The 21572-nt window shown below is 39.8% G+C and overlaps 1 protein-coding gene across 4 annotated transcripts in view; it reads right to left on the bottom strand.

Annotated features, from left to right (window-relative positions):
* Positions 1-21572, bottom strand: part of atp9b (ATPase phospholipid transporting 9B) — a 54168-nt gene that overhangs the window by 10656 nt on the left and 21940 nt on the right. For all 4 annotated transcript variants that reach the window (XM_022667343.2, XM_022667342.2, XM_049475714.1 and 1 more), the window contains 13 exons: positions 20449-20525; positions 14824-14984; positions 13762-13904; positions 13331-13443; positions 9871-10125; positions 6149-6310; positions 5025-5117; positions 3151-3234; positions 1905-2075; positions 1595-1693; positions 1393-1482; positions 816-960; positions 116-180 (listed from right to left, as the gene is read on the bottom strand). In XM_022667343.2, coding sequence (XP_022523064.2) covers positions 116-180; positions 816-960; positions 1393-1482; positions 1595-1693; positions 1905-2075; positions 3151-3234; positions 5025-5117; positions 6149-6310; positions 9871-10125; positions 13331-13443; positions 13762-13904; positions 14824-14984; positions 20449-20525 — 1658 coding nt within the window. The remainder of the gene's footprint in view (positions 1-115; positions 181-815; positions 961-1392; positions 1483-1594; positions 1694-1904; positions 2076-3150; positions 3235-5024; positions 5118-6148; positions 6311-9870; positions 10126-13330; positions 13444-13761; positions 13905-14823; positions 14985-20448; positions 20526-21572) is intronic.

Here is a 21572-nt window from a genome sequence, read left to right on the forward strand (position 1 = left end):
ATGAACGGAGGCTACTGGAATTCTTAGTGTTAATTACACATTTATTACTCATGAGATTATTCCTAATAATCGTTTCAAAAATGAAAAACTGAATCATTAAAAACCATTATATTACCTTTCCTTCAATGCCAATTCCACAGTCTGCAGCCTGAATCATACTGACATCATTTCCTCCATCACCTAAACAAACAAGGTATTAAATGAATACGAATATGAATAAAACATTTATAAAGGTTGGATTTGTAAACGTTCTTTCCTACTCTTCATATCCACCATCTCCTCCTTTCCCACTCCTCCATCTTCTTTCCTTCACCTCCTCCTTTTCTACTCCTTATCTTCTCATTTCCTACCTACTTCCCCCCCTTCCTTCTTCTTCCCTACTGCTCCTCTTCTCCTTTCCTATTGCACCTCTCTTCCTCCTCCTCCTCTTTTCTTACTCCTTCTCTCTTAGTGGTCCTCTCTTCCTTCTCCTTTCCTACTCCTCCTCTCCTCGTCCTCTTCCTCCTCCTTTTCCTTTCCTCATCCTCCTTTCCTACTCCTCCTGTCCTCTTCCTCCTCTCCTCTCCACCACCTTCTCCTTTTCTATTCCTCCTTCTCCTTGTCTACTGCTAAGTTTCATTTATTTCTGTTAAGTGAAGAACCACCCTGTCATTCTGCTCTCTGATTGCCACCTAGTGGACAACAGCACTTAATGCATGAGGAAAAGCAGGAGAGGGAGAGGAGTGAGAGAATAGAGAGGGAAAAGAGTGAGAGAGAAGAGTGAGGGGAGAGTGAGAAAGGACAGAGAAAAGAGTAAGAGAAGAGTGAGATCTGACCGATGGCGCAGGTCCGGTTGGCCGTGTGCTGCTGGAGGAGTCTGACGATCTGGGCTTTCTGGGTGGGAGAACAGCGGCAGCAGACCACAGCAGGACACTGACACGCCAACTCCACAAACTCATGCTCATAATAACGCAGACAAACCTGAAATAACAACAAAAAAATACACACAATTTACTGTTCCTCCTATAGGTAGCGTAGGCAAAGATGCGGTCCCACAAATAAGCCCAGTGAATAAAAAATATGCATTAATACACACATTAATAGCTACCAATATCATGTTGAGAGTTGTTTTTATTACAATATAAGCTTAGGTATACATTGGAACAGTTAATATAGGGTATTTTAAGCAGAAAGTAAAGGGTTCGGTAATTGGGGGAGCATTCTAATTCCAGCAGCTTTTGCAGCTGGGGGAAAACAAGTCCTGGAAATTGATCTACACACATTTATCTCATGAAAACTGTTTATTTGGGTGAGTTAAGTGATTCTGTCTACTTACAGTAAGCTTAGATGTCCAATATTTTAATAGAAAAGGCCATCATGCTAAAGTTTGTGATCAGCTTTGTAGTGTCCTACCTCCAGAGAGTCTCCGGAGATGACCAGAGCACAGTCATGTTTCCTCCTGAACGCATTCAGCTCCAGATGAGCTTCACCTCGATTAGACACCTAAATCAACAGCAACACAAACCGAGCACATATTTATAACTCAATAAAATCGACTGAATCCTGAATTAGCGTAAAAAAAAAAAAAACCTTAAATAGTCAAAGCTGCACCAACCGGTCTGAACACGTGAATATCTTGGCTTCTGGACACCAGGTGAGAGCTCTTAGCTATACAGGTAGCCGTCTCCAGCTTATCCCCCGTCAGCATCCAGATCTGAAATATATACAGAGAATATAAACATTAGAATTTATATATTTAACAAAATAAAATGATCTGAGCAGAACTGAATTTTTCATACTCATAAATTTGTATATTGACACCAATTTCATTACAACTGATCATCCAATCACACTCAGGGAAAACAAACACATTATAGGGATATAAACAGAGATAAGTATTATATCAGTAGTGATGGTGGTTGGACCTTGATGCCGGCGTTGCGGAGAAGCTCCAGTGTGGGTCTGACATCAGCCTGTAACTGATCCTCTACTCCGGTCAGACAGAGCAGCTCCATCTCCCTCTCCAGACTCTCCACCACTGCTGCCACCTTCAGACCTCGATCATGCAGACTCAGCTTCGCCTGGTTATACCGACTCTATCGAGAAACAGAGGAGACAGAGAGAGAAAGAGAAAGAGAGTGTGAGACTGAACACAATACAGCAAAATCAACACCCTGACTGAAGCTGGAACTGCACTTCCTACAGCCAATACAATCAGAAATACAATAAAACAGACCAGCAGAGAAACCAGCAAGATGAGACCAGGGAGAAAGAGAGAGAGACAAGCGAGAAAGTGATCAGGGAGAAGGAGACCAGAGAGAGAGAGACCTGAGAGAAAGAAACCAGGAAGACGAGACAAAGGATTAAGAGACCAGAGAGAGACCAGAAAGAAGAGATGAAGGATTAAGAGACCAAAAAGAGACCAGGAAGATGGGACAAGGGAGAAAGAGACCAGAAAGAGAGAGAATGAGACTAGAGAGAAAGAGACCAGAGAGAGAGAAAGAGACTAGAGAGAAACTAAAGAGACCAGAAAGATGAAAAGAAGGAGAAAGAGACCAGACTGAGACCAGAAAGATGATACCAGAGACCAAAGCAATGAAACCATACAAAAGAGACCAAAAAGAGAGAAACCAGAAAAAGATGAGATACAAGACTATTAGGAAAGAGAAACCAGAAAGAGGAGACCAGAAATAGAGACCAGAGAGAGAGAGAGAGACACCAGAAAGAGACATGAAATCTAAGAAAGAGAACAGAGAGAGAGACCAGAAAATTAGACCAGAGAGAAAGACATGAACCAGAAAGACCCAGGTGACCAGAATGAAAGCAGAGAGATGATGCCAGACCAAAGCAATGAGACCATAAACCAGAGAGAAAAAAACAAAGAGGGAGAAAACAGAAAAAGTAGAAAAACAATTAGAAAAGAGAAACCAGAAAGAGACAAGAGATGAGAACAAGAGAGAGAAACCAGAGACAGAGAGACCGATTTAAAGTGATGGTAGTTAGAAGTACAGCAAAGCTTCATTAACACTTTAATATTGGGCATTTTTTATATCTACTTTTTTAGTTACTGTTTTACAGTATTGGGTATAAGTGTGTGAGAATGTAATAAATCTAATAAATCTAATGAATGTCAGTATAGTGAGCGAAGTTTTGCAGCACGTTCTTCTATACCTCAAAGTCCTGATACTGTTCTTCAGACAGAGACTTCTTAGCCACCACCAACGTGCGAAGTCCTTCTCTGGCCATGTTTCCACACTGCGGGAAACACAACTCTGCATTAATGACTTTAAGCATGATATTAAAAACTGCATGTGATATTGTATGTTTTATGAGTGGCTGAGAGGCGTTCTATGAGTACCGCTCTCAGCCGGTAATGCACTGTAACCGAAGCTCTCCATGTATTAATGTATTACTCCGCCACAAACAGAGCAGCTACAAACAGACAGAGCAGCAATGGAACTACTGTATTTTAACTGGCGGAGTTTAGTGTTTATATCCAAACAGATCCTTTTTTCTTTTCTCCTCCTCTTTGACTTTTTCAAATCTTTCAATAAACAGTGATAATAATGAGTATAACTGTGGTATAAATATATCGCAATAATACACTCGAGCTCAGCACAGCAGTGCTAATATTACACGTTATAGCACAAACCTCGAGTGTATTATTGCTTAAGTATATTTGAGAACATCAAATGTGTTTCCCGCACCCTAACTAACTAAATAACTAACTAAATAACTAACGATGACCTTAAGTGGCATACATTTCAATGTCACATGCATATAAATATACAGACGCAGACTTATCCGGCTCACACTCACATAGAATCAATCCTGAATAAAACAGCCTTGAGCTAATCTCACATCACCCGGCTGTAAAGAAGTGGGGCGGCGGTTTAGTTTTGATATGAAAACCCGATAGGTTGTCGCTGACGCTCTGATTGCTTATTGACAAGCGCGGACACACCCCCACATCATTATCAGCACAGTCCGGGTTATGACATGCAGCGATGCACTGCCTCCCAGGAACAGAGCCTTTATTTAGGGCACTCATTAATTAATAAGCGTCACCTCCGGTGCACATCGACTGCATATCGTCAATAGCATTATGAACATCGCTATTGTGTTGTCTGCATCTGTGTCTGTCCTTCATGATGATGATAAATTTGATAATGATGCAAATGATTCAGTTTAAAGAAGCAGAAAGTTCACTTCACTTAAATTGTTATGCTCCGATTCATTAATACATCAATACATTCATCAAGCATTGAGCATTGCTGCATCAAACATTACGACCATCAAATTGTAACTATTTCTACACCTATTATTGTATAAAGCGCATTATGCTTCACTAGTAAGGAATAGTGGTGTCACCATGTTTTTCTTCTAACTCGTAACTAGCAGGTATTGTCTCACCGCTGGGAGGTGGTGAGGGAGATGGGATAACTAAGTTAAGTTAAGTAAAGCTAAGTTAAGTTAAGTAAACAAAACTGTTATTCTTAAAAAAAAGTAATAATAATAAATAAAGCTGGAAGTTAATCTACACAGATGTCTTTCCTGAAAACTGTTTATTTCAGTTTTTTTTTTTTTTTACAGTACGCTTAGATTCCTAAATTTCTCCAGCACTAAGGCTGGAGAGTGTTCGGGTAAGCCAGGGCGATTTTAGCTAGTATTTGTCCCACGTAGCTTAAAACATGGTTTTAACACGGCAAACACGCATATATTCACCTCTGAAGGGTGAAAGAGCTAGAGCTTAGCACTGTGGTTAGCGGCTAGTGCTAATGCTGCTCCAGCAGTGCTATCCAGGGTTAGCAACAGGCTACAGGACAGTAATACTCACCTCTAAAAGGTGAAATAGCAGTTAGCGGCTAATGCTAATGCTGCTCCAGCCTGAGTGCTGGAGAACTAAACTTTACTGAAACTCCTGTATAACTCTGTACTTCAAAAAATATGTTATATGCTTAATGGAGCTAAAAAAAAAAAAAGATGGATAATAGGTGTCTTAGGCTTCTTGGGAGCTCACTAAAGTGAATAATGAACACCTTTACCTCTTCCTCTAGCCAGTCGTTGTACTGCACAATGCTCGCCATGGCGACGTCCGCTCCCTTCATGTAAAAGGTGATCTCACCTGTGGCTTCATCCTGAAAAACAAAGAGCAGCAAAGGTATGATTGAAAGAACAGAATTATATGAACAGAAGAGCTAGTCTACTGTTAAAAAGGAACGTATCAGTCATTGCTTTAGGGTTTAGGTCTTGTAGCCGCTGGCACTGATCAAGAGAAAAACTACAATATTTATCGCACTTTAAGGTGCACTTAAAATCCTTTAATTTTTACCAAAAATTGACAGTGCTCCTTATGTATGAATTTTATCAGTAAGGTAAGAAGGAGCAGTGAACACACTCCACTGAAGAACAGAGTTATACAGGAGTTTCAATAAAGTTTCTTCAGCAGTAAGGCTGGAGCAGTATTAGCATTAGCCGCTAACCACAGCACTAGCTATAACTCTGTTCAGAGGTAGGTATATCAGACTGTAGTCTGCATGTTAACCGCGTTAAAACAAGCTGCGTAAGACGACCCGCTAGCTAATAGCATCCTGGCTAACTGGAACACTTAGGCATCCTCACAGTCTATCTAGTCAGTCTAAATTTCCAGCGCTCGCTCGTTTGACTTTACCCATTAGAGGGGAAACATGGCGACACCTCTGTTCCTTACTATTGTCGCTTAATATGCGCCTTATAATCTGGTGTTTGATTTGAGTATCAGTGTATTTAGGGATGAACAGCAGCTGTTTAACTATTGATGCTTCCATGTTTCCAGAGTAACAGACATATTGAACAATAGTACCGAATTTTTGCATATCAGAGTAGAAATTTAAATCTAGGCTGGGAACTCCCTCTTTTCTTTGAACAGTCCTGATGAGAGCCAGTTTCATCATAACGTTATCTCTTTCTATCTCTATCTAAGATTGTTTGTCTCACATAGTTTGTTTTAACACAGTAAAAGTCCAATACACTCACCTCTAAACAGTAAAAGAGCTAGTGCAGCAGTTAGCGGCTAATGCTAATACTGCTCCAGCCCCGGTGCTAAAGGAAATTCACTGAAACTCTTTAATAAGAGTGCTTTTACTGATGAATACTGAATTCTATGTGTACTGTTGAGAGCAGTGCATACCCTGACGATGATGCCCATGCGCTTGCTCTCGGAGGTGAAGGGGAAGATCTGAAGGATGCAGAAGGTCAGGATCTGTCCTGCGGGAGTTTTCAGCTGTAGGGAGGTCAGGTCTCTGTTCACCAGGGTCAGTCCCACACTCTCGGTCCAGCGCACCAGAGCTACCTGCACAACACACCAGACAACACCAGAGCTCAGAAAAATGCACTAAAAACACTACACTAACACAATTAAAATTAACATAAAATATCCACATATCCATATAAACAGCTCAGAGATACGTGAGATGTGTTTCTTCCTCTCACAGCAGGGCTTTCAACTGGCATTTTTCAGCAGGATAATTTAGCATGTTTGGTTTAATTACCCGGACAGTTCTGTTGGAAACAGGAGAGTTGAGGTGAACATTGAATTCTGCGTGATTTGATCAGCCGTGGTTTTATGTTTTTTGGATACAATCCGGGTTAGCACCCGAACATCCCTTTCAGACAGCTTCCTCTTACAGCGTCCACAGTTAATCCTGTTGGATGTGGTGGGTCCTTCTTGGTGGTATGCTGGCTGACATTACCCTGGATACCGTGGCTCTTGATGCATCACAAAGACTTGCTGTCTTGGTCACAGATGCTCCAGCAAGCAAGCACCAACAATTTGTCCTCTTTTGAATTCTGGTATGTCCCCATAATGTTGTGTGCATTGTAATATTTAGAGCAGAACTCTGCTCTTACTGGTGCAATGTGCAATTAATGACGATTGGACACCAGGCTGCTCCAATTTAACCATGAAACCTAAAATTCCACACTAAAATGATGACAGGTGTTTCAGTTTCAGAATACACCATAGCATAGCATCATAGAATTTCTCTATGCTATGTTAGTAAGGATGTAGCAGCAGAGGCCTTGAACACATTGAGGACGGGGGACAGTGAGGACGGGGCTGCAGATGAAAGGCATGCTCTCGCACACAGACAGAGGACTCCAACTAAACACTGAGCACTCGTCTCCCTGAGAAAATTAAATATTGATCACTTGGCAAGAGGAGACAATGGAGGAGATAAGACATGAGCATTAAAGGAAATAAATAAATAGACATATCAAGTAAGGAGACAGGACAGGCAATTCTACCTGAACAGATGGACAGTTTTTTCTCCTTATCTTTTACAACCCCTATAAGACTTCTATATGTACAGAAAGCAGGAGATGAATTCTGTAGTCGGAGTAACATAAAGAAACAAGCAAAAATACGCTTTTGGGGGGAAAAAAACAAAAAAACAAACAAACATATTACAACACTATAACTATTGTATTATTTAGTCTGGTTTATGTAGTGTACGGTGTTAAACTAAACAAATATATATATATATATATATATATACACACACATTTGATTTTGAGTATCTAATATTGATACAAAGTCCTGATCCGATAATGTATTTTTCACACTATTTTCTGGTCTATTTTCATACATCAGGCGCATTGTATGCAACACTAGTAGGAACAGGGGTGTCACTATGTTTCCTTTCTAATTTAGCAGGTCTCACTGCTGGGTGGTGTTGGGTTTATTTTTTATTTATTTATTAATTTTTTTAAGATCTCCAAATTTCCACTAAGGCTGGGTGCAGCAGCGTTAGCATTAGCAGCTAACCACTGAGTGTTCTAGAAAGTCAGGATCATATTAGCTAGTGGTTTGTCCTACGTATTTTGTTTTAACGCGGTAAACACGCAGACTACAGGCCGATGAACGAGCCTCTGAATGGCGACAGAGCTATAGCTGTGGTTAGCAGCTAATGCTAATGTTGCTCCAGCTGTGCTAGTCGGGTTATGTTATTTTCATTTAAATATGCATATGTTAATGTTTTAAATACACTAATTAAAAATCATCACAGGGTACTACTTTTTTTACTGTTTTTAGCAAAAATTTAATTCAAACTGTTCTCATTTTCCATTATATATCGACTAGAGACTATATTATATCTGTACAGTATCACATATTTTACTTTAATTCTGGATATATGGAGATATTTGCAGTGCATTATTATTATTAGTATCATGACTGATCATTCTGGACCATTGACTCCATTATGTTACAAATCTGATAACATTTTTGTATTTTTTAATATCTCAGTTATTAGGGGTGTGCTATATCATATCAAATCGTATGCATTAATAATATAAAATTTTAATTTTGTTGCAGTAGTGTATTCTTGAAATATCATGATATTTTAATGTACTGTACAGTGAAACACATCTGAAATGTTTAATAACGTAATTGTAATTGATATCGCTGCTACTGTGTGAAATATGATCAGAGATTTCTGTATCTCTGCATCTAATTAATCACCTCTACAAGCACTGAAGTCACAGAAACACTAAACCATAAATACTCACTAAATATCTCAACAGAAAGCTTCCTCACGTGTGAGCGACTCCCAGCCCTCATATTTATTACTGCTCTCAGATTTCTCTAATAACTAAATGTCTATATTATAATTCAGTGGGGCAGTAAATTCTAGAGTAGTGTGCTCATAAACGCCGAACAGGCCGGAGTATAGAATTACACAGGAGGCAGGAGGCCAGAGCATTTGAGCAGCTTATTATTTAGGATCAAGCAGCAATCTGTTCTGGCAGGTCATGAAATCCAGCATTCAGAAAGAAAGAAACGATAAAAAGAGAAAGAGAAAGAAAAGAAGTCGAGGATTATGGACAATTAACCCTCAGAAGAGTGCTGATTAACCTTCTTTAGTTCTGCATGGCAAATATTATTTATACCTCTTAAAACCTTTATTTAGAGTAATTTAGTCTATAGAGTAATCTTTCTCTAAGTTACTGTATTTTTCACACAATAAAATGCACTTAAAATCCTTTAATTTTCCCACAAAAATCATCACTGCACCTTATAATCTGGTGCTCCTTATGTAAGAATTTAACTAATCAAGCATTAAAGAGCAGTAAAGCCACACATAACTCTATACATATAACGTTATACAGGATTTTTAGTTTAGTTCTCCAGCACTCAAGCTGGAGCAATATTAGCATTAGCTGCTAACTGCGCTAAACACTAGAGGTGAGTATATCAGACTGTAGTCTGCGTGTTTACCATGTTAAAACAAGCTATGCGTGATGAACCGCTAGCTAATCTCACCCTGTCTTACGAAAACACTCAGGGTTCCTCAGTGTAGCGTTGTCGGGCGGTGATTAGCTATTAGCTGCTAATGCTAATGCTGCTGCACCCAGCCTTAGTGGAAATCTGGAAATCTAAGCTTACTGTAAATAAAATTAATTTTAGCCATTACGTGGCAGGCCACAAAACAAAATTCTGTTTTGTAAAATGAAGTGCTGGGAAGGAGTGCTGCAGAGAATAGTAGCTCTTCAGCCCAGAGGGTCGTTGAACCCAATTGCAGAACAGTTGAATTCAAAGCAGGTAAACGCAAAAAAAAAAAGGAAAAAATGTAAAAATACACACATGCGGGATCCTCATGCGGGATCCAACCTGTGTTGTCAGGGTCACGGTCCAATACACAACCGCTGCCCTGGCTAGTGAATTGGGACATGGCCGGGGAAATAAAAAACACCCTTATAAGGAGAAAGGGAGCCCAAGAACGGGACACAACACAAGCCCCATGCTCCATGACACGTGCCATTACAACGTGGCAATTGAATACAGAACTGAAAATGAAATTAAATTAGGAACATATATGTATGAATAATATGTATTTAATTCAGCACACTGACCTCGTCAGGGCTGGAGGCCTGGTACGTTCGGTTGTCGTCACTGTAGTCCCGATCAGCTTCAGTGCTCTCAGGCTCGGCGCTGGCACCGTTGGCGCGGGATTCGTACACTGGCGTGACGTTGTGGCAGAGGGCGATGGCCTTCACCGCCTCGTGGATTCGGCTGCTCACGCTTTTGCGTACCTTGGGGGCGGAGGGCGGCGGCTTCCGGGAAGGTGTGGAGCTAGCACTGCTGCCATTGGCTGGAGCTGAGGTTACCTGGAGGATAAAAAAAAAAAACTCTGATGATGATGATGATGGTGATGATGATGATGATGCTAGTGGGCTCACAAATAAAACAGGCTGGTCGGTCAAATATAAAATTTACACAATTTTCGCTTCACCCAAACGGAGCCGATCCGCTAAAACATGTTTGCTGTCCAAAGTTTGCTTCTTTGCTTTAGCGCTGAAGCCACAAGTAATGGAAGCTTACGCTACATTAATTACAACTGTGCAAACTGCAGGCCGAGATCATCACACACTAGCTCCAGCGCTAAAGTAAAGAAGCAAACTTTGCACAACAAACATGGTTCACATGATTAGCTGCTTTTGGAACAAAGGGAAAATTGTTTGATTGTTTGAGCTGAATTTCCCTTATTAAAAAAAAAAGGAGTGAATCTATGTCCAAATCCACATGAATGAAAATGGATAAACAGATGCTGCATGGCTAAAACAACACTACATTCATTAAATACTTAAATACAATTGCTGATTTGAACCACCAATGATTTATAAAGGAAAATCATGAAAATGATTTGACGTTTCATAACACGTTTCATATGTTATAGGACACTTGTATGTATTTTTCACTTTTTTCACTCTTTAAAGGAGATGCAAAGAAGAGAAAAAAACGTGCGATTGGCTCCTTAACCCTTTTCCTGTTTAATAATTAGAGCTAAAAGTATTCAAATAAAGATAAAAAAAACAGGGTTATTCCACCAAATATTGATTTCTGAACTCTTTTTCTGAACTTTATAAATATGAACGTGTTTTCTTTGCATTATTTATTTTGTTATTTCAGCTATTTCTCATTGCATTTTCTGCAAATAATTATAATAAATGCTCTAAATTAGAACATTTTTATTTGGAATTTGGGAGAAATGTCTGTAGTTTATAGAATAAAACAACAATGTTCATTTTACTCAAATATAAACCTATAAATAGTAAAATCAGAGAAACTGATTCAGAAACTGAAGTGGTTAGATAAGACACAGATGTCCGTGTCATGCTTTTAACTAGCAGTTAACTCCTCACTAATGAAGAAGGAAAGAAGATGCATCATTCATCTTTCTACTGTCATAACCGTCCATGAGGGCTGCTACACCTCCAGCTGCTGCACGCACTGCGTTAGTACCCGTGTGTATGGTGTGTATGGAGTGTGTGTGAGTGTGTGAGGGTGTGTGTGAGTGGGGGGTGTGAGCAGACGCTTGACGAGGGGCGGCTCTGCTTCAGTGGAGCGGGTGATTCCTCCCGATTAGCCTCTCTTTCCTGAGAGATCTCCACAGAGGAGCAGAGATGACAGGCTTCGAACAGCCTCAACTCTCAGCACTACACACACACCTACACACACACACCTATACACACACACACAGGTACAGGACTGACTGGCTTAGCCCTGCTATAAACACACTCATAACACATTATAATGCATTCATAAGGCATTATAAACATGGCTACACATATTTATAAAAATCTATTAGCTGTGTTTATAACATGTTATACATCAATACCACAATGCCAAGGAACTCAGCCCCAGCTTGCAGAATTATGTATTATGATTACAACAGCTTATAAGCACTTATAAGCACACCCTCATAAATTATAGCTGTCTTGAATATAATATTAGTTATAATCCATTATAATGTATTATAACAGGTCTTTGTGCACTCCATGTCCTTTTTTCATAAATATTTATAGTCATGTTTATAGTGCCTTATGAATGCATTATAAGATGTTATGAATATGGTTATAGAGTCTAATAGAGATGTCATAATAGAAAGTGTTACCGAAAGAGGGCATTTGATTGACACACAAGTCAGCTAATCAATCACAGGTACCTGGTTTAGATCGCAATTTCCAACCCATAATAATATTTAAAAGCAACATTCAGACATAGTGTACTTCAAAATAATTTAATATCATTGAAAGTTACTTTATTTCAGTAATACACATATACATATATTATAGATGTTTTAAACACAGAGTGATCTATTTTAAGCGTTTATTTACTTTATTGTTGACGATTATGGCTTACAGACAATAAAAAAAAAACACATATATAAGTAATAATTAACAAAAAAAAAAAAACACTTAAAAAGATCACTCTGTGAGTGTAATACTGAGTGTAATATACATAATATATGAGTTTCACATTTTGACCTGAATTACTGAAATAAAGTAACTTTTCAATGATATTCTGATTTTTTTTTTCAAGAATCAAGCTGGATCAAACACGTACTTGAGAAATCTTTTTAAAAAAGGTGCTGCTTTTCTTTAGATTCAGCTCTTTCTACACAATCACTGTAATCACAGCACTGCGCAGACTAAAGCCTGCTTATCAATAAACGGCATTATGTTTATTGACGCCTGTCTAATTCAATTTCACCCGGATTTCATTACAGGCTGTGTGAAATGCTCCCCGGGGGGAAATATAATGAGGAAATGATAGATTTCTCTTGCTGTTGCAGTTCCAGTTAACCTGCCAGTCAGGTCGTCATTTCAGTAATAAAAGTTTACGTGTTGTGGCATAAAAATCAATGGGGTCTATAGCCTAGTTATTGAGCCACTGAGCCGCTGGAGCAGAACATACAGACAGATATATATATACACTAATATACACTCAATAAACACATTATTAGGAATAATAATTAATTTATCTGATCAGATTTTGGTCTTTACTGATGTAAATAAATGTCTACTTTAACTCCATCAGATTTATCCCCCATTCTCCCATTCTATCACTTCCCAAAGTGGTTCTACTGGATTAAGTTTTTTTGGGTCCCACAATTTTTGGAGACAAGGTTTTTTCGGATTCCAAATTTTTTTTTGAAACAAAGTTTTTCAGTTCGGAATTTTTTTTTTAGTTTTTTTCAGGTCCCAAACTTCAGGAGACAAAGTTTTTCAGTTTTTTTTCGGGTATCAATTTTAAGAAAATAAAGTTTTTTGGGTTTCGAAATTTTTTCAGAGACAAAGTTTTTTCATGTCGCAAAACAATTTGAGACAAAGTTTTTCACGTCCCAAATTTTTCTGGAGACAAAGTTTTTCGGAGACAGCATATTTTGGGGGTCCAAATTTTTTTTGAGATGAAGTTTTTCAGTTTCTAAATATTACGGAGACAACGTTTTTTCGGGTCCCACAAAAACATCCCCCCCACCCCCCCAAGCCTCGCTTCCATTTCAACATGGGGGCGGAATTCCCTTCTTACCTGAGCATATGACTGTATGATATGACTCTGAATCTCATCCATGGTATCAGTTCCATACGATACAGTGCCCAGATGAAGCCTCTTAAACACCATCTCATTCTGGGTGAGAGTGCCTGGAGAAAGAAAAACCTATATCATTAAATCATAATGATGAAGATCAATAGTTTAATTCGGTGTGTACAGAGAGAATACCTTAATTCAAGCTTGATTACAAAAAAACAATTAATTGTTTTGTAATGCAATGTTTTTAATAGTTTCCCATATTATATTCACATTCCTGTGTGAATTACATTAATACATTTAAAAGTTATTATAAAAATAGCTATGATAATGCAATACACTGCAACTATACAGAGAATTAAGCAGAAGATCCTGGTGTAAATAAGTAATGTGTGCTTCTTCACTCAGATCAGCCTCGTGGGCTCTGTTACCTGTCTTGTCTGTGAGCAGGTAGACCAGACGGCCCATCTCTTCAGGGATAGTGCTGGTCCTCACCACCGTGCCCGGGATATTCTCATCCTTCATTATCAACCAGCCATATGCTGACTTTCCCATGTCCAGATTCACCCTCAGGCTAATCAGAGAGACACACAGACACTCAGCAGCTTCAGAAACAAGGTCTACAACCTCACGCAAACTACCAGTAAAGATAGACAAAACAAAAAATACATATATATATACTCTTAAATTAAAGTAACAGTCCGTATTATTTAGTTTCTAACCTAAAAGCAGAAGCATTTCTGAGTAAATAAGGAAAAAGAAATTGTGTTTAATGGTACCAGTGTGCTGGAGCGACCATCCCTGTTAATCCTAATTAATGAACTCATTCTAAAAATGGAGTATCGGGTCACTTTTTTGTTCTTCTTCTGGCCACGTCACACCTCTTGACGTACTTACGTCACACGTACAGCCTCTAAAAGAGGATACCGCTCAGTTTTACTGAACGCGAGCGGCTGGTGGAGCAACGGGGACTTCAGAAGAGGAAACTCAGAACTCAGTAGCTCCTCCATGCACTCACAGTAAAACCAAAGAAACTCTTTCTCTCTCTCTGACTGAACATAACCTGGAATCGGATTCATTCATCCGCTCTGAAAGGAGAAGACCGCATCACACTGCCCAGTTTATAACGATTCTTCCGCATGCTCTGTGCAATTACCCATTCTCACCAGAGAGGGAGCTAAATCCCACAGATAAATCCCCAAACTTACAGACTTTAAACTTTTAACTAAACCTACTGTATTTTATTTTCTATCTTAATGATTGTTTAACCGTAATGTAACTGGAAGAACTATTGACAAGGTAGCAGTGGTGGTTCTAGGAGAGGGGGGGTGGGTGGCAATGGGGGCTAATGCCCCTTCAGTTTGAGAAAATTTCAAGACTACACTACTGCAACAAAATGAAAATGAAATTCTATTAATGCATATACGATATGATATATAATAAATAATAAAAGTGTTTCTATACAGGGATGATAATAAATCACAATACTCAACCTGATGGGGATGATATAAGAGAAAAGAACCACGAAGCGGAACAGGTTTCGGAACCAGGGCCCGATAAAACCCTGCAGCGCCACCATGACCACGGACAGAACCACCTGGGCGAGAAACAGGGCCTTCGTCAGACGGTTCAGCTCCAGGTCCAACAGGCCCACCTGAGAGTGAAGAAAAACGAGAAACTTTTAGACTCTTTGGCCCGTTTTTCTGCACTACAACTGAACACTCTCTCCGCTTTTAGACTCGTTTGCCCGTTTTTCTGCACTACAACTGAACACTCTCTCCGCTTTTAGACTCGTTTGCCGGTTTTTCTGCGCTACAACTGAACACTCTCTCCTCTTTTAGACTCTTTGGCCCGTTTCTGACACCTAGAGTTCAAACTTTGAATTTCACATTATAAAAAGCTGTTTTACAACGGGCCAACTTTCATTCTATTTCTAAAATACCTCTAAAAAACTACGGTCCACGGGACATTTGCGGCCCGTTTCTTTTTTGGAGGGGCCTGCCGGCCGTAGTTTGGACACCACTGATCTAGAGCCTCCTGGGTGTATCCTTTCATTCTAAAAATGTAATTCTGATATTGTAATAATATTTTAATATTCTCACATTCTAACCATTATTTTACTTGGGGCATAGTTTTTTCTTTCTTAAAAAAAAAAAAAAATCAGTATATCTGCATGAAACTCAAATTTAACAACAAGTCTTAAACTAACTGTGGAATTTCTCAAGCTGTCATAAACGTCTATGTGTGTCTATGTGTGTATATGTATAAATGACAGATGACTGGAATGTCTGCGTCTGCATAAACCTCCCACTTGTTGTCTCTTCCATATAAAAAAAAGAACTTGAAGTAAAATAGGAATAAAAATCCTTATAATCCTTTATAAGTGTTTTTTTCCTCTTTTTTTTTCCCTGACAAAAGGGCTTGAGCTTCCCCTTTCATTTTCATTTTCAAGTGCGCCCCTCAGCCAATTAAATATGTGGGAAAATGATGTCAAAAAAGAAGTCGTCGTCCTCTTTTCCCTTTCGCTGAGGCCCAGCAACAGCGCCTCCCAACAACACAGGGCTCTTTCATGTGAGCGTGCTCATAAAAACAGCAACACACATAACACAACACATAGGCCCTCCTTTTTTTAGGAGGGGGAAAAAGGGGTGATTGAAAAAAAAGGAGGAGGGAAAGGAAGCAAAAACATCACCGGTCGTGTCCCAATCCCCAGAGACCTGGATGAACTGGGGGAAGTGAGTGATTGCTGATTTATCAGCTGTGGTTTTTAATGTCGCTGCATGCTTCATGCTTCAGCTAGTGGGGAAAATAGAGCGAGGGGGGCGGCGGGATTAAAACAGAGAAAAATTAAGACAGAAGACACAGTTCCCAGCTGAAAGAGAGAGGAATCCCCCCCTTTATAAGGGCAAAACAATGAGCGTCCGAGTTTTTTTTTTCTCTCTCCAGTCCTCCCCTTTCTCGTGAGGCTGGATCGGGATCTGATGAAGTCATTATTCATTCAGCCCCGGAGAAAAAGAGCCTCAATTACCTCCAGCTAAAGATGCTATCAATGAATACAGAGTGCATATTTTACCCCATTCATCCCGGGCCCATTTAAAGTGAAAGGAACGGCTCAACCTGCCCCTCGCCGCCCTGTGTTTGCTGTGTGAAATCTGATGACGACTTTGTATGCCACCGCATGAATATTCATGCTGCGAAATCCATCAACTATATTGAGTCCCAGTCTTGAGTGTGTTTCAACAATATGGCATTGTGCTGCCGGACAAGCACACCGTGTGGACCTGCAACCAGATAATGATATGGTACACACGGCTTAAGGGCCGGACACACTCGCACAAGTCACACAAAAGTGTATTGTGAGGAATCTCAGGGCTATGGCTTACCAAAATATAAACACGGCCAGACCACTCAACAGGACCAGATCAACAACAACAACAAGTTCAGTCTTTCCAGAGGCGGTGGGTTTCTACACAACTAGGTTCCGGGACTCTAGGTTGTAAAGGCCTGTAGAAGGTTACTAAAAACTAAAAACGTAAAAGTACTTAAAAACGTTGTGATCAATCGATAAACAAAACCATTTGCAAGAAACAGAAGGAAAGGAAGCGAACAACAATTTTATTCGTTCTTGAGGGCATCTTTCTTTAGGTTGTAGGACTCTAGGTTGTTTAGACCTTTAGAAAGATTTAACTGTTGCTCTGTTGAGTTACTCAAAACTTACAAAAAGTACTTAAAAGTTGTGCTCAACTGATAAACAAAACTTTTTCAAGAAACAAATTATGATTTTAGGCATTTTTTTATACTGCATTGCCAAAAAGTATTGGATCATTTCATGATGTCTCTTAATATCAAACTCCTTAATTACGGCAACTTTTAGACTCTTTGGCCCGCTTTTCTGCGCTAAAACTGTGCAGCCTCTCTGCTTTTAGACTCTTTGGCCCGCTTTTCTGCGCTAAAACTGTGCAGCCTCTCTGCTTTTAGACTCTTTGGCCCGTTTTTTGGTGCTAAAACTGCGCACTCTCTCCGGTTTTAGACTCTTTGCCCGTTTTTTCTGCGCTTCAACTTCACTCTCACTGCCTTTTAGACTCTTTGGCTCATTTTTCTGCGCTAAAACTGCGCAGCCTCTCCGCTTTTAGACTCTTTGGCCCGGTTTTCTGCGCTAAAACTGTGCAGCCTCTCTGCTTTTAGACTCTTTGGCCCGTTTTTTAGTGCTAAAACTGCGCACTCTCTCCGCTTTTAGACTCTTTGCCCGTTTTTTCTGCGCTTCAACTTCACTCTCACCGCTTTTAGACTCTTTGGCTCGTTTTTCTGCGCTAGAAATGCGCAGCCTCTCCGCTTTTAGACTCTTTGGCCCGTTTCTGACACCTAGTGTTCAAACTTTGAATCTCACATTATAAAAAACCTGCTTAACAGCGGGCCAACTTTCATTCTATTTCTAAAATACCTCGCGGGCCGCTCCAAAAAAGGAAACGGGCCGCAAATGGCCCGCAGGCCGTAGTTTGGACACCCCTGATGTAATGAATGCCTGGACTTCATTACATCTCAGCAGCAGCAGCAGCAGGATAACATAAGTGCTTGTGTTCGATTCGTTCTCTCGCGACAAAGAGACAATCTATCCTCACCGTTGTCATGTCACTCAAACTGATGGCAGAGCGATGTTCTCAGAGAACACTACTCTATAATACACACACACACACACACACTCGCAGTGTAATGCGATAGCTGACATGCTGTCAGCAACTTTGCGCCAGAGCTTTGTGTGAACGGTGTCACAACAGATTATAAGTGGTGAATGCGTTCCCGGTGACTTTCTCTGCACCGTATCGACTGTCGCCCCGCCATCGCGCGCTCTCTCTCTCTCTCTCTCTATCGGCACTTCTGACATCATCTCCTTCAGATATTGGATTCCACTCAGTCGGAGAGCTTTCACAAAACAGCGGCCCTATCGCAAGAGCCAGAGCGAGTTCCAGAGCGAGTTCCAGAGCGAGAGCGAGAGCGAGTTCCAGAGCGAGTTCCAGAGCGAGTTCCAGAGCGAGAGCAAGAGCTGTAACCTCAGCACCTCAGTCGAATCCTCCACCGTCTAAATCATCTCATATATAGAGAGAACAGAGTCACAACGGAGAAGTGACCAAATAATCTTCACAACATAATGAACTGCGAACTGCTGAGATAAAAGAAAACACGTCGTTTGATGTTTAGTATCAAAGAGGGACGATTGAAGCTAAGTATCGAAATTCGATACCAAAAATGCATCAGTTGAAATGTTTTGTTACTCCAGAGAACCGCAAGATCTAAAAAAAATCTGTGCTTATTTTCGATACAAAAAAAATGACGCGATAGCTTCCTACGAAAGAAACAGAGAGCGCACACAAACACGCTCTTTCTCTCTCACTCTCAATCTTTCTGGCACTCACAAAGTCTCTCATTCACACTCTCTCTCTCACTCGCGCTCTCATTCGTGCTGTCTTTCTCTCACTCGTGCCCTCTCTTTTCTCTCTCTCTTTCTCTGTCACTCGCACGGTCTCTCACTCGTGCTCTCAATCATGCTCTCTCTCTCTCACTAGCGCCCTCTCTTTTCTCTCAATCTTTCTGGCGCTAGCACAATCTCTCACTCGCGCTCTCTCTTTCACTTTCTCTCTGCCTTTCTCTCTCTCGCCATGCTCTCTTACTCTCGCTCTTACTCTCCCCATTTCAATCACTCACTCACTCACTTGCACTCTCTCTTTCTGCCACTCGTGCTCACTCCCACTCTCACTCAGTCTTTCACTCTTTCTCGCTCTCTTTCTTTCTCTCTCTCTTTCTCTCTTACTTTCTCTCACACACACACACTCACACACACACACTCTCTCTCTGGTTCTTCTATATGTAAACACTTTATAACACCAATTTATAACCCCTGTGTTTTTTACCAGTGTGTGATATTATTGGTAGATGGTAATTAATTGGGATTAGTGCTGACCCATCATTCAGGGGGTTTAAAACAGTGACAGTGGAAAAAGGCAATTCCCTCCAGATTCATTAACATCCAGCCCTGCCCTTTTACAGAGACATGTCCAAATCTATCACTAAAGCCAGCGACAGAACACCTGTCCTGAGAGACGGATCACCGTCTCTATCATGTCCTCGTCCTCACTCTTTCCTTTCTTACACTGGGAGGTCAAAGAGGATTCAGATTAAGTATAACACAGAGAAACAGACAGGTTAACATATAAATATGTCTTATGTTCATCATCATAAGCAACTTTACACAGCTGCTAATCAACAGATTATTATTATTTTTTTTTTATGGGGATAATACCTTACACAACTTTGAAGCAAATCAACTTTTTTTCTCTTCCGTCCACGTCCAGGCGGGTTAGCTCCACTGCAATGGCCTGTAAACCTTTTACACTACATTGTCTATATTGTAATATTTTTTTCCATGTTGAACTATATACCATATTTTTCAGACTAAATGACGCACTGGATTATAAGATGCATTTTAAGAGACACTATGAGGAACTTCTAATTCAGCGGGAATTAGACTTACTTTTAACATCAAAAAAGACTTTATTTTAACAATTTCTGTCCTGAAAAATTAGTTATTTAGTTTATTTGGGTGAGTAAAGCTCTTTCGTTTATTTCCAGCAAGTTTAGGTTCTCAAATTTCTCCAGCACTAAGGCTGGAGCATTAGCATTAGCATTAGCGGCTAACCGCTAGCGCTACACTAAGGAACACTGAGAGCTCCGTTCGGTAAGCCAGGGTGATAAGAGCTAACACAGTAAACTCTCAGACTACAGGCCAATAATACTCACCTCTGAACAGCTAAAGAGCTAGCGCTTAGCGCAGTTAGCGGCTAATGCTAATAGTGCTCCAGTCTCAGTGTTTGAGAACTAAACTGAAACTCCTGTATAACTCTGTACTTCAGTGGAGTGTCTTTACTGCTCCTTAATACCTGACTGATAGAACTCATACATAAGGTGTACTATTGATTTTTTGGGAAAATAAAAGGATTTTAAGTGCTCCTTATAGTATGAAAAATACGGTATATTGTACATATTGATTTATTATATGGTATTCACGCATTAAAGCCTCATAAATTAAAGAAACTCTTTTCAGAACATAGAAAGCAATGACGCACCTTGTTCTTGGACTGAGACGTGTTCAGTACACTCCTCGTCTCCTTTCCTGTATATATTACAACTCCTATTACAGTACCTGCAGGACAAAGAACAAGAACCAATAAAATAAATTAAATAAAACAATAGTCCATAGAAAAGTCCCTCCTCTCAGAAATCCACAGAAAACAACAGCTTTCCCAGATGTGACGGCAGGAAATGAATGACTCAATATGTCCTGCGTCTAAAAATCAACCATTACAAAGCAGCTTAATAAGGTCTGATCGATACTGCAGCAGGTAATTGGCGGATTCATTAAGGTAAACGAATTAGAAATGAAACATGTGGCATCAGTATCAAAGTAAAGGAGAAAAGAAAGCCTTCAATCTTTTTAAATACACTTTACAAAACAACAAAGCAGCTGTCTGTTATGTAATATAATGACAAATATGATATTAACCTGATCTAGGGGTGTGCCATATCGTATCATACGCAAAAAATATCACCAACATTTACCCTGAAATATGGTGCCATATCACCCACCCCTTTTTTTTTTTCAAAAGAAAAATTTGCACTGTTCTCATTTCCCATTATATATCTAATAGAGACAGATTATATCTGTCCAGTATCATTTATTTAACTTTAATCCTGAATATATAGAGATATTTGGAGTGCATTATTATCAGTAAAGTAAACACAACTGTAATCCTTAAAAAAACATTTTTTTTTATTAAACGAGCACTGGACTTTAATCTACACAGATTTCTCTCTTGAAAACTTTATTTGTGTGAGTAAAGCGCTTCTGTTTATTTACAGTAAGCTTAGATTTCCAGATTTACACTAAGGCTGGGTGCAGCAGCATTAGCATTAGCAATAGTGGCAAGTAGCTCTAGTAAATGCTGCCCGACAGCGCTACACTGAGGAACCCTGAGTGTTCAGGTAAGACAGGTTGATTAGCTAGCGGTTCAACCCACGTAGCTTGTTTAAATACGGTAAACCGACAGGCTACGGTATAATTCATACATAAGGAGCACCGGATTAAATACCGGAAAAATACAGTAATTCTAGAATGACCAACTGTCCATAACTATAACTTTACATAATCTTATTTTTTCTTCGCTGACTCAGTTTTTAAACGTATAAACTG

Source organism: Astyanax mexicanus, chromosome 3 (genome assembly GCF_023375975.1).
Source record: "Astyanax mexicanus isolate ESR-SI-001 chromosome 3, AstMex3_surface, whole genome shotgun sequence".
Lineage (NCBI taxonomy): Eukaryota > Metazoa > Chordata > Actinopteri > Characiformes > Acestrorhamphidae > Astyanax > Astyanax mexicanus.